Source organism: Astatotilapia calliptera, chromosome 20 (genome assembly GCF_900246225.1).
Source record: "Astatotilapia calliptera chromosome 20, fAstCal1.2, whole genome shotgun sequence".
NCBI lineage: Eukaryota > Metazoa > Chordata > Actinopteri > Cichliformes > Cichlidae > Astatotilapia > Astatotilapia calliptera.
Window position 1 is genome coordinate 23124346 of NC_039321.1, and position 13868 is coordinate 23138213.

Sequence of the window (13868 nt, forward strand, 5' to 3'; positions counted from 1 at the left end):
TGTTCTGTGCCAGTAAATTAAAAAGAGGGCCTGAAAGCCAAGCTGGCTTAAGACACGAGGTGAAAGCAGAGATTTGTTGATCGGTCTGGAGCTCTGGATAAAATATGATGAAAACAAGTTGTCTGTGTTTGTGTTGTACAAGCAATCAATCATGACTGATTGGTGAGGACAAATTGTTTGACTCTCTAATGCTGTCAGGTAAGAATTTAGATTTTCTAAAACCTTGGTTTTTGACAACCTCGGCTTCACGTTGTGTTTATTAGTAATTAACATGCCTAATGTAGCAAAGACCTTTAATTCCCACGGCAGCCATAAACAAATGCACGATAGGTCCACATACAATAAAGGCATGAGTCTGTGCTACCTGATTAGATAGAAATCCAGGCATTTACATGTTATTTCTGTCTATTTGATAACCACAACCTTGCTAAACAAAAATATATGTTAAGTAAATGAAACCTCAAATAATAAAATATTGGCAGATTTTTCTGTGGCTCCACAGTTGCAGATGAGAATCCCCTGAGAAGGAAAAACCCAGCTGTATCAGTTGGATTCATTATTAATTATTACAGGCAAATCTTAGTTTTATTTTTATTATTCATTTGAGTCTGTGGAATGTTTTATTTTAAATTCATTGCTTTTATTTCTGGCTTCACGTGAGTGTAGATTTTTTTGTCATTGAGTAGTCCTGTAATATTTAAGTCCCCCTATTTAAAAAAAGGCTCCCTAATGACTAAATAGCACAATTATGCTCTTTTTAATTTAAAAGGAGGTCTAGGTGAGAGGCCTTCACTATTTGTGCTCAATACACTGCAAAATATGCATAAAGCGCTCAGCTTTAGTCATTAGATTAAAGAGGGGTTTTTATGTGCTGGCCTGTATTACCATATAAGAGGCGGGTGTGTTTGTGTGGAGTGTCTCGGGATTGCATTGAAGTGTATGACGGCTTCGTTCCTCATGCTGCACACAAGTATACCTTGGGAGTGTGCGCGTGTGTTGTTGAAGTGGCTTGTTCAGCTGTGTTGAAGTGTACTGTCCTTGCTTTTTATGTAGCACATTTCTGTGCTGTTATGAAAAAACGACATTTACACTTTCTTTTCCAGTGACATTATATTGCTTTCAGTTTTTCTGCACGTGACTTGTTGTCCATAAGTGGCACAGATGTTCCTGTACGCTATCTCAGCTGCTTGGTTGTGCCTCAGTGCGCACGCAAGGTCCACATACAGTAAATATCCTGCTACTAAGTAGTACAGTCTGCAGGTCCTATCTGCTTTGGTAGACTCCTGCCTCTATGCGTCTGGTGCTTAGGGCCTGTTCTTGTGCTGCCGTGATCAGAGCCTCTGTGCTGTCCTTTTAGCAGTTCTTTTCTGGCCACTGGTAAGATTTCTTGATGTCAGCCACTTCCTCTATTTGTCAGTGGTTCATCCCATTCAGGGCCTTGGTCGTGTAGATTGCTCCTCTTTCTGTTCCTCACCGTCTGTCTTCAGCTGCCTGAGGCGTTCTTGGAGCAGCTCTTCTTGGGCGCCTGATATATTCACAGATGCTCCATGTTTCATTCTGGATTGTGCCTCTGACACTAATCCTTGCCCTCGCCATTTGCAGTGCTCATAGAGCCTCAGGGTGCTGGACTTCCGGTTGTGAGGAGTTTTTGTTTCTTCACATCAGTGGCATCTCTCTCCTCCTGTGACCAGCTTGGTACGACAGTGGGGTATGTGCTGAGCAGTAGAGAGGATGTATTGATGGCTTGGATCTTATTCCTACCATTCAGCTAGCTTTTTAAAACTGTCTTATCTTCTGGAAGTACTTGTGGCTGACCTTTGTGCATCTTTATCATGGTTTCCCTTGGATTGTGGGATACCCAGGTACTTGTAGCTGTCCCATATATCTGCTATTCCTCCTTCTGGTGGCTCCACCCCTTCAGTCCAGGTTATCTTCTCTCTCTTTTTTACCATTTGGCCAATATACCCACTTATCCAGGCTAAATGGCATCCTGATGTCCTCGCTATTGATCCTGATGAGGAGGATTGGTGAGTGTGAGGTGACTGATGGTCACTCCAGTCCTGAATTTATATCTGTATCCAGTCTTAGTGATGAGCAGGCTTACAGGACTGACGCCTGTGCAGAACAGCAGTGTGAACAGTGATATATTTTGCATTTGATGGTGACACGTGTGGTTATTACCAGGTACTTCTTGGTGAGTTTGGATGTTGGCTTTCTGCTCATCCATAGTTCTCACATGTGTGGCATATACCCTCTCATTGGGTCGGCATATGTGATACATAATAGCATCTCTGCATCAGTTCTATATTATCAGCCGTTGTCCATGGATGCTTTGTTCCAGTAGCCTACTTCCCATCAACATGTCTTGGTTCCTCCACACCTGACGTGCATATATATTGCCGTATAGCAAGTGGAATGTTTTCTTGATGCTACTCTTGTACTTGTTTTGAACTCAGAAAAAAAAAAAGAAAAAAGGAAGAAGCGCTGTGTTAGTGTTTCAGCGGCTGACAGTGTAGCAATGCACCGTTGCGGCATGTTTTCCAGTGGCTCGCCCAGCCGAAGTGCGTCAGGAGAATGACATTCGTGATAATCGCTGTTTGATGTTTGAGATGTTTACTTGCGAGTTGACAGGTTATTATGTGTGGTACACAGATGGAAGACGCAGCGCCATACTGCATATTCAGATCTCAGTGTTTGCTGTGTTCTGCTTTTATTTCATCAAATTACTTGGAAGGGAAGTTCTTTACACACTAAGGTTGTCTTTTTTTTTCTGTAGATGATTGTTTCCAAAATAAATCCGTTTTTTAACGTTAATAAAACTTGGACATACTCAGTGTTAATATTTAGGTAGCAGTAGGATGAATGGATATTTGCTTAGACCCACTTAAATATGCATAACAAGTCTCCTGATATTTTTTCTTATAAGTTATTATAGCAAATAAAATTGAGGGTTAATCAGCCTATGACTTCCTCCCTGTGTCCATAGAGTTTAAAGGATGTGCCACTTGCTCAGGTGGAAGATACATGTCCAGTGAATTTAATCAAAAATATTATTTAATCTAACCTGCAAAACAAAACAAAAAACATTTAAGAACCAAGTTTTCTTACTGTGCTGAAGGTTTTTGACATCTCTCTTTGTGTCTCTCAGGTTATTATGGGAAAAGCTGCACTGACGCCTGTCATCTGAATCCATGTGAGAATGAGGCTCACTGCCACAGGAAGCCCAGCTCTTCCCATGGATACATTTGTGACTGCGGAGACAACCACTACGGGCAATACTGCCAGCACAGGTACACAGGCAAACGCCCACGCAACTGATGTAACATTTGAACTTCGGGTTACCTGCGAGGTGCCAACACAGACTACAACTCTTTGTAGTCTCTAGCCCACTTAAGCTCTGTTCAGTTATGTGCGTGTCTTGGTAGCTTTAGTTCAGCCTTGTTGCCCCACATCTCCAGCGTTCCATGTAATCCACTGTGGGATGAGCGGAGTCTCAAGTCAAAACACACACACACTCAGAGGTTATCTGTGGTTATGTTAAACTGTGTGAAGTAAGCGTAACCCTGACCTGACCCCGTGCCTCTTTCCTGCCTGTGAAATCCACACAGATTAAGATTTATCTCATGAGCTGCTCATTGTGTGAGCTTTTGTCCCAGATGAACATCTTTGATCTGGTGTGTTTTTCACAAGGACACACATTTTCACCTGCAAATGAAATATCGTAAAGTTTTTCCATATATTTGATTGGCAGACAGTGAGAGTTGTATGAAAATTAAATCAGCACTAAGACTGGATTTATAATAATTTTACAAAGATTATGCAACAAGTCATATGCGTGCACACACATATATGGCTCATTAACCATAGGTGGTCATGAGAGTACCTCTTTTTCCTTTTTTTTAAGTTGCCACCATGCACTGAAGGATGATAACATCAGAAATGGATCGACATTTTATATTATGGCTACTTTTATTTGCAGATTTGCTGATTTATATCATTTTAAGGTTCAGGTTTTTATGCCTCATCAGAGTACCTTTAAAGTACTATTTATTTTAGCGAGTGAAATGACATAGTGGGCTTGTTATATTTTATAGAGGACTACTTCTGTCTGTCATCGTCACTTTAGGTGATGATTGACAGCTATTTGCATGAAGGTTTCTGCAAAAGTAAATCTTGCTGCTCTAGGTCTGTTAGTAATGGTTCCCTGCAAAACAATGCATCGATAATGTTAAAAGCATACATGTATTTCCCGGGTCATGAATGAGCCTAGCTTACCAATATCCATATCACAATAATGAGCCAGTTCCTATAGAACAAAAGTTCAGACTAACATCTAAAAATTAAAAGTTTTAGCTGTTTTAAAGCAAACGTGAAAAATAATCTTAAATGACTTGCCAGTTTGAACACATTTCTCATTTAGGAAAGACCCCTACAAGGCATATATTCATCAAAGCACAGCTGGAGCAGCTTCCGCTTAAGGCCCTGTCTTTGTTTCTGTGCACCCTGAGTTATGATCAGACAAAGTATTTTGCATTTAAGCTGCCAAAAATACACAACAGGGAGAGTCAACCCTGATATTCAGTTACAAATCACTCACATCTGAATTTTGCTCTCCGAGACTTTCCACAAGGTGCAATTAAGAGATGCTCACAACAGTCTGCATTAACTGCGAGAAGCACTCATCTCTTCAGTGAACCATTAGACGCTAGACATTAGAGTTTAGGAGGAAAGCACATTAGCTGAGATGTGAGCAAATGAGAAGTGTAGTGAACATAAAAAAAAGTTATTTTTATAGAGTTGAAATTCAGTGTCAGTTTAGTAGTTTGAGAAAACAGGTTTTAAAACGAATCGGTGAGCTTAATAAATGTTTTAAATGGGTGAAGGAGGCTTTCCTGTTTAATATGCGACTGTTCAAAGTGTGGCTGTGCCAGCAATAAGAAACATTTAAAGTTTGTGGCTATGTAGGAAGTCTAATGCACCTTGTAAACCTTATTGTCAAAAGTTAATCGATATATTGTGTATAATCATATCTTGTTTCTGTGTCTCAGCAAAAGTGCAAGTTCTTTGTTTGTACATCTACCTCCACATGCCAGTATTAATATTTCCTCCCAGTTCGATCCATACCTTTGCTTCCTTCATTTCATACTTGTTTCTTTCATCTCTTTGTTCCCACCAATTATTTGGAAATCAGAGGGAATGTTGAATCCTTTGAAGAGCGATTAAAAGTTTTTGACAGGCTGTGTTGCTCAGTTGGTGTTTTTCTCTTTTATCTGATCTATCTTGTGTTAATGACTCTGTGTCTCTGTGTGCGTGTAGGATTGATCATCAGTGTCCCAGGGGTTGGTGGGGATCTCCAACCTGTGGACCGTGCCACTGTGACACCAATAAAGGCTTCGATCCTGACTGTAATAAGACCAGCGGACAGTGTCAGTGCAAGGTAACCAGGAGAAACACACAAAGTACATACAACGATGTTGTGAAAGGTAGTAGAAATACTTTTTTTCCCTCTGGGTGTGTCGGTTTCCTCTGGATATTCCTCCCATAGTCCCTAAGCTGGATAAGGTGTTAAGAAATTAGATGAATGGATGGGTAGTTGTTGTATTACTTAAATCCTGGAGCTGCTCAAAAAGTCATTACAACACATTTTGCTATGGAACCAAATATTTAAAATTGTCATGTTTAAAATTTATGCTGTTTAGATTAAAAACACCTAATTAGTAAATTGATCATCTGCAGACCACCCAGTAAACGCCTCTCAGGTTGATAGGCTATCCAGATGTGTATATATAACAGCAACCACGATATGTTGATCATCCATAGATATTGAAATTTCCGATCCGTAAATACACGCGTATTGATATACTCCTCTGTAGCTGCTATATTGAATCCTGTTTTATCTAGGCTTTAATCCTGAAGATAATCTTTAATCTGTGTCATTTCCCCTAAATCCACACCTCGTGACTACATGAAGCACACATGATCACAGATCGGGGTCCAAGGGTTAAATTGGGAGGTTTTACTGAACAATCTCTATATTGAATTCCAGCTGGCAAGTAGTGTGTAGGTGGCATAAACAATGAGTGTGTCGGAAATGTGGTGCCTATAGCCGATCACCATGTTGATTTGACCCCGGACAAAGTAGTTATCAACAATTTAGATTCAATTTGAAGTTACTTTATTCTTCTCATTGTTGTGCTAACACAACAATGCTCTCATTTAGCCTACGTGCCAATCATGTCGAGGCAAGTATTGCAGTCGATATCTTAAAGTAAGGTTTAAAATGAGATCTTAACAGATTTATCTTTCTATACATTAACAGTTACTTTGGGAAGTCCTTCAGAATTACATTACATACACTGGTGATGCTGCACCATCATCCTCTAACCTGGTATTATTCTTGTCCTTACTGCAGAGTTAGGTCCCGTTCACATAGACCTAGACACTGGCTGGCAACCTGCCTGGCAACCACCAGTTGCTAGGGAAAAATGTATAATTCCCAACCAGATGCAAGTGGTTGTTGCAGGTATCTGGCAGATGCATTAAAAACAACTACTAAAATTGCAGTGACACAGGCCTGGAGACTGGTGAGTGACCCAATCATAGTCTGTTGGGAAGATGTCTGCAACTTGTCTGCAACTACTTGCTAAGCTGTGAAGAGTGCTACGCAAACAGAAAGTGGGGAATGTTATGTCTTTTGAAATGTGTTGGTTTCAGAGGTAAAGAGCCAGCTTTTGTTTTAAAGGTGAACATTCTTACTTCCAAGTTCCACTACCACTTGATGGTACACAGACAATTCAGCGTCTTCCAGACTTGGAAGACAACAGACAACTTTGGCAATCTGCTAGCGATCAAAGCAATCACAAGAAAGTTTTGGTGCTGTAACAACCTGCAAACACTTGCCACAAATTGTTTCTAGAGACCAGGCGGGTTGTCATCTCTAGTGGTGTGTGAGGCAAAGGCATCAATATCCTCTGTATTCTCAAGCTGTGCAAACTAAATCATCAACTGTAATGCATTGATTGATGCTCTTCAACTCTCTCTTATACATGGCTCCCCATCTGATTCGCTGTATAAATCTCACAGTCATGCACGCTGATGTAATTGTAACACGCTGATAGTTTGTATGGTTGAGACTCATGTGTCCGTCCATGTGTATATTCAGGAGTTCCACTTCCGTCCGCGAAACTCGGACACCTGCCTGCCGTGCGACTGCTACCCAGTGGGGTCCTTCTCGCGGGCATGCGACCCAGAGTCAGGACAGTGTCAGTGCAGGCCTGGCGTAATTGGTCGTCAGTGCAACTCGTGTGACAACCCTTTTGCTGAGGTCACAAACTCAGGCTGTGAAGGTGAGAAAAAGAAGCAGGTCAACTGAGTTTGTGTTTGTTTATTTTTAGCTTATTTTCTTTAAAAGAAATAAGAAAGAAAAAGAAGCAAGCACCAGCGGGGGCTCTGAACTGTGTGTGTGTGTTTATTGTCATATTTTTGCATCTCACTGTTGCCTGTTGAGATTACTCCTGTTTACACAACAGGGGGCTACATCATTCATTCATTCATCTGCTGATGTGAAGCTCCGTATCATATCTGAGGCGTCACCGCTTGCGGGTGAAAAAAATCAAATAAATAAATAAAAAAACTTCAGTAATTCTAAAAACTGCCTGAAGGCAATATTAGTGTGAGGGAGTGAATCACTCGTAGAAAACGATTTGCTTTATGTTAAAAGTGTGTCACTGTCACAGCTCCATTGATAAAAACAAAGTAAATGAAAAAATCAGCTGCTTTTGTTCCAAGTTGGATTTAGTATTAAACCTTCTCTGCGAAGTCGTAGTTCCCAAAACTTGTCAAAACAATTTCATCATCCGTGTATCTTTTGTGGGACTGTCAGTAGACTGGTGGCAAACTCCAGATGACTTTAAACAAGGTGTATATTTTTTAGGATGGGTTCAAAAGCCTTCAGACTAAATCATCTGTAGAGACAAAGACATGTGAATGACAATAATGAGCCACTTCTGAGCTTTTACCCTATTTACCTTCTATTGTGTAATCACAGGATTCCTGTTTCTCCGCTGTTCCATCTTTTTAAAAATGGTCATGTTTGTCAAGTCTCTGCCTGAGCCCAGAGACACAAAGAAACTGTTAATTATAGTCATCGTCTATTTAACAGCTTCCAGTTGATTCTCTCTCCCTTTTTCCCCTGTTCTGTGCAGCTTTGTCAGTTCCAGCGTCTCCACTTGTAATTACTTCTTTTAGTGAGACGCTGCTGTTTTATTCTCTCACAATCATTTTCATTTTTTTCTCCGCAAGTCAAAAGAAAAACTTAAAAAAAAAAATGTATTTACATTGTGAGTCATATTTTGTCATGATTTTAAATGGAAAAGGTTGTTGAGCTGATAAGGATTTTAATTGGTGTTCTCTCTCCCGCAGTCATTTATGATGGTTGTCCAAAGACCATTACTCAGGGGATCTGGTGGCCGCGTACCAAGTTCAACCTGCCTGCCGCGGTGCCCTGCCCCAAAGGCTCTGTCGGTCTGTATACATTAACACAAATGCATTCAAACACATTGATTTTTCATGCCAAATCATTGTGAGGAGACATTTTAAAAAAATTCATGTTTCTCCTCTTTGCAGGTGCTGCCATTAGACACTGTGATGCCGAGAGAGGCTGGTTGGAGCCGGACCTTTGCAACTGCACTTCACCTCCGTTTGTGGAGCTCAGTGCTGCTGTACGTAGACCACTAATGACAGTAATACAATAACTAATTCACTTTTTAACTCCATTAAAAGTTTGTTCTGAACATCTAAAATCTAAATTTCTCCTGCAGGAATATTTCAATTAAGTTTTTAATTTAATTTAATTTATTTTTAAACAGTAACAGGAACCAATATTTTTAATATGCAGCTAGAACGCTTTCTCAGAGATTTCCAGTTTAATTCCTGTCTTGAAGGAATTCTTCAGTCTGAAAATTATTCAAGGACAGATTTGCCTGTTGGACAGACAGCTGAAATGCTCACGCATGCAAATATGTCATCTGGCATTAAATCTCTTCATTCATTCAATAAATATTTTTCCCGCGTCTGGATGTTTGTGTAGCTCGATTCCCTGGAGCGCAACGAGACAGAGCTGAACACCATCATGGAGAAGAAGCTTGCCCACCAGCTCCGTGATGTAACCGAGGCTACCACCCGGCTCTATGGCAATGACCTGCAGATAGCTGAGCGGCTGCTGTCACGCCTACTTACATTTGAGACCCAGCAGAGTGGCTTCGGACTCACCGCCACCCAGGACGCGTACTTCAACGAGGTAAAAATGACATATTTTTGAAAATTCCTTTATACGCTCCTGTTAGAGTCTTTACAAAGACACACTCTGCTTGAGGCTGTGTATTTTAGACTGATGTACTTGGGGAGGAGAGATGCGATGAGGATGCAGGTGTTGTGAAAAAAGGAAGACATTTTGCATTAACAAGGGCTGTTTACTGGTTCTTGATGATTCATCCTTTCTGATCTAAATCTAAGTGACGTCATGGAAAAAGTGTGGAAAGCAGCATTCACACAGACGATACAAACAATACAACGAACACCATCATGAGCAGTTCAAGGACAACTTTTAGGTATATTGATAAAATGCTGCATTTAGTGAGCAAAAGCAGGACTGTTTAAAATACAGATGAAGTGCAAGCTGTGAAAGGTTGTTGGAAGAATCCAGGTGTAAAAGTAAGGGGTGTTTTCATGTGTGAAAATCAAGTTTTTCTAAATCTCATTTTATTGGCAGCTTTTATCAGTATGTCAATAGATTTAAGTGTAACTTAACAAGCGGATCACTAAGGAAAGCGTCCAACTAACTACTCTAAATGACCTCGTGAATATGATGCGAAATTATTAATAATATCTGCTCTCTTGGTGCAAAATTAAATATTACAATAAAACATTAAGTTGCGAGTTAAAATCTTTGTGTTACTATACTCCTGCCGCTAGCAACTACAAATCTGCACAGAATCTCCCAGAGGACATAAAATAGCTGCTGTTATTTAAAACTCTAGCTATGATTGATACACTCTACTATTATGGGGTACAGACCCAGTGACTAGATATTACAACGAGATGTCTTTTCTCAGAAATTTGGAAGTAATGTTGCTATGGTGATGCGGTGACAGTAACTCATGAAGTATTGCAGCACGTCATCTCCGCATATTAACTGACAGGCTCTCGTTTTACCTGATGCCGACGCCTTCAGCTGAGGATGCACCAGCTGACAGGCGATAATTTAAAAATTGTTGGCATTCTGACATAAAGGCGGTAACCAGACATCTCTGTTTTATTTTGCCAGAAATATTTAAGCTTATATATCAAACTCAGCTGACAAGGAATGAGCTGCTCCCATACATCACGAGTAAGTGGCTGAAGAATCCAGGAATGCAGGACCCCTCCTGCTAGCTTCAGCCTTCCAAACTGCTCGCTGACATGAAACTGACAGCTCACTCGCTTATAATACTTTACTGCGGTAGTTACACTTATTGTAATTCATGAGGTGAATTTAAATTGTAATTCCCGCTGGAACATTTTCTCTCCACGTCACTCAAACGGTTGTAAGAGTCGTAAAGTATAATGTGGGATTTCTGCTAGAAACAAGCGATTTTTCTCATGGTTATTAATTGAAACCTCACGACATTTTTCCCTCTTATGTCTTTAACTGATGAGTTGGCTCCTGCTTTTTAATGTTTCAGCCAGGGTGTGATTTATTCACTTTAATTAGGGACCTTAGTGGGCAATAAAAAGATGTATTTCTCTCCAGTACAGTATCCACAGCAGGATGCGATTCATAATTCATGCTAACAGGGAGGATTTTAAGCCACCCGATGGTAACCGTGAGCAGTAGAAAGTGAGTGGTTGTATTTTATTCTCCCGTAGTCTGAGCACAAAATGTCATTTGTGCCTATTTAGATGTTAAAGTTCCGTAATGCAATCCCCCCCAGTGTTTTCCCACTGACATTTGCTTTGTTACTCCACTGATTCTGCATAACGCGCTTGAACTAGTCCAAGTTTAAGGTTCTGGTTTTTTGTTACATCTGAGCCACAAATCTGGTGGCTAGGAGACAGAAAGTGCACGGCAACACAAAGGAGTAAGACTTCATCCTCCCTTCACTTTTCTTTTTATAAAGTTGTCTTAAACCTGTGTATATGAATTTGTTGTGGCACTCAAAAGGTATCTTAGCAAACACAGTCCACACACACACACACACACACACACACACACACACACACACACACACACACACACACACACACACACACACACACACACAGACAGTTGCTATGGCAACTCAGCAGCAGTATTAATGATGTCCTAGAGTGAGAGAAAACAAAAACCTTTTCCTGCCTGTCCCTTCATTTAACCTGACAGTAAATCAGAAACACGGCCATTAGGGCTTCGTGATTGGTTAGCTGGTTTGTAGTGTCACAAAGCCGCTATACGGTGTGTTGCCACATTAGCACATTAATGCCCGGCTCACCTGACTCGTAACTTCGGCTTCTGGCTGTAAAACAGTTGTGCTGCCTGCATCTGGAGGTAATGAGGTAGCTTTTGGTTTATTATGGCATCACTAAAGGGAAGCTACAGTCCGACCTCTTTTTTTTCTTCTAAAGAATAGAAAATTTATATCTGATGATACTTGACACATCATTTTAAACAACAGCAGCTATTAGGCCAAGATGAACAGGTAATGCCTAACACGGTTTCTATAGTAACCCAGCGGCGGTAATAGAGCCCCGTGGCTTCAGCAGAGATGAAGGGAAGCGGGGAGGAAAGTAGAGTTTTCACATCAGGTATGTAGCAGTGAACGAAAGAAGATGAAAACCTTTCATGTTCAAGCTGTGATCAAATCCATCTGAATGCTGCTGTACTGATAGGAGACGGCTGGGGCTCACGTTTTGTCAAGTATGTGACAGCACAGCGACAGAATCTTTAAAATGTACTTGTAGTTTCTCTTAAATGAAGCGAAAGAATCGCTGAAGAGCTGAATTGAAAAAGACAATTTTTCAAAATTGCATGTTGCAAAAAAAAAGATAGCCCCTCTTTCTCTCTCCGTCATCCATGCTGCCTTTGTGAATCTCTCTTTCTGGATTCCCGTCATCCTTGGCCTCTATACTGTTTTACTCTCCTTTTCTTTCCCCCCTTCACCCTCTTTCTTTTCAATAAAGTTTATATGGGCTCTCGCCGGGTCTTGAGCTCAAGAGCCGCCAATTTTCCAATTTTCTAGTTTTCTCTAAGTGCAGGTGGAAGTTTAACTGGGCGTGTTTTCTAAGAGAACAGCAAGCATTTTCATTCAGAGGATAATTTATTCATAGCAGTCAGAATCTCTCACTACATGTGCTGAAACATTTACTGCACAGAGGTCATCTTCAAAAGTAGTTGTAGTCACATACAGGTAATGCTGTACGTGACTTGACAACCTCTAACGGATGATAAGAAGGGAGCACAAAAAACTAGAACAATGCCATTTTTTATGGTACCGTCACATTGTTCATTTTGTCCTTTCTCCCACCCCCAACAATCCTTTTCTTAACTTCATTTTTCCATCTCATCGCAACTTTCCACCTCCCTACCTCTGTGCCTTCTGCATGTGACTTCTCATCTCTCTTATTCTCTCTTTTTTCTCCTCTTTTCACTCACTCATGCACAAATTCTCTTCTTGAATCTTTCTTCATCTCCCCCAACAATTCATGCATTCTTTCTATGCTGCACTGCATGTACTTGTACCTTGTTTGCCTGACGGTTGTGTCATATGTTATTTTTTCCTTTCTTTTCTCCCCAGAGCAATATATTACACTGCAGTACTTTATTAGGTCTGACTGCAAGGGATCCTCCCTGTCTCTCTCTTTCTCTCTTTTCCACTGATATTTCTCTTTGTTCAGCCCTTCGTGCAAGGCTCTGCAGTCCAGACTAATCTCTAAGAGGCCTCCATCCATAGTCACCAATTCTCCGTAAAAAAGCAATGACATGGGAGCACTGACAGTGGTGAAGCTTGTTCTAATTGGGGTCAGGACTTAGCTTGGATTTTTTATCATAGTTGTGCTCAAAGCAGCCAGACAAACGGCGTGACGATGCAGCGTACTTCTCATCTGCTCAACCAGAACCAGATTCTCGTGTTCTGACCTTTAATTCCTCGTTTTTCTCCCACTGTTAAACTTTATTGTCTGAATTGTCTCCCTGTGTGCCTTCGCCGTCTCTTATTTCCTCTATCTTTTGTCTTTCCTTCACAATTTTGTGTTTTATATCAGTATGCAGTTAAATTTGAAATTGTGTTTCATTATTTATCTTAAAAAAACAACAACATAAAAAAAACAGTGCTACCAGCACAGGGACACATTTATAGATTTGACTTATGCTGTTATAAAGACATGCAGGTTTTCACACAGTCAGCTTGGCTAAAACTAAACGTGAACCTGCCTGTTTACTATGTTTAATGTAAAGTCTTCAATACTATAAAACCTTAAATTAGTTTCCTTTATATAACTTAGGTGTAAGGTGTAGGTGTATCAGTATCACTATAACAGTAATTTTGTAGGAATGGGCTATGAATGGTTTTTAAAAATATAGAGAATATAAATTATTTCTTTACAGGAGATCATACAAACAATGTCTTTCAGATGCAATGTGCACCTCACAAAAAAGGAAAGAAAAATAAGAAAATATTAAAATGTTTGTCATAACCCAACCACACGCCAAAAATACAACAATACAAAATGTGTTTATTCAAATAATTATTCATTAATGAAAATATGTTTGGTGCAAACTGAATGTATACCAATCAAATTCCATTAATGTTTCAATGTTTCACATTGTACTTAAGTAAAAAAAAAAAAAAATAAAT

General features: G+C 40.1%; 1 protein-coding gene across 3 annotated transcripts in view; it reads left to right on the forward strand.

Moving 5' to 3' along the window:
* The window catches only part of celsr3 (cadherin, EGF LAG seven-pass G-type receptor 3), a 117063-nt gene that overhangs the window by 76139 nt on the left and 27056 nt on the right, over window positions 1-13868 (forward strand). For all 3 annotated transcript variants that reach the window (XM_026153787.1, XM_026153789.1, XM_026153788.1), the window contains 6 exons: window positions 3149-3290; window positions 5317-5437; window positions 7163-7346; window positions 8422-8523; window positions 8626-8720; window positions 9089-9298. In XM_026153787.1, the coding sequence (XP_026009572.1) occupies window positions 3149-3290; window positions 5317-5437; window positions 7163-7346; window positions 8422-8523; window positions 8626-8720; window positions 9089-9298 (854 nt within the window). The remainder of the gene's footprint in view (window positions 1-3148; window positions 3291-5316; window positions 5438-7162; window positions 7347-8421; window positions 8524-8625; window positions 8721-9088; window positions 9299-13868) is intronic.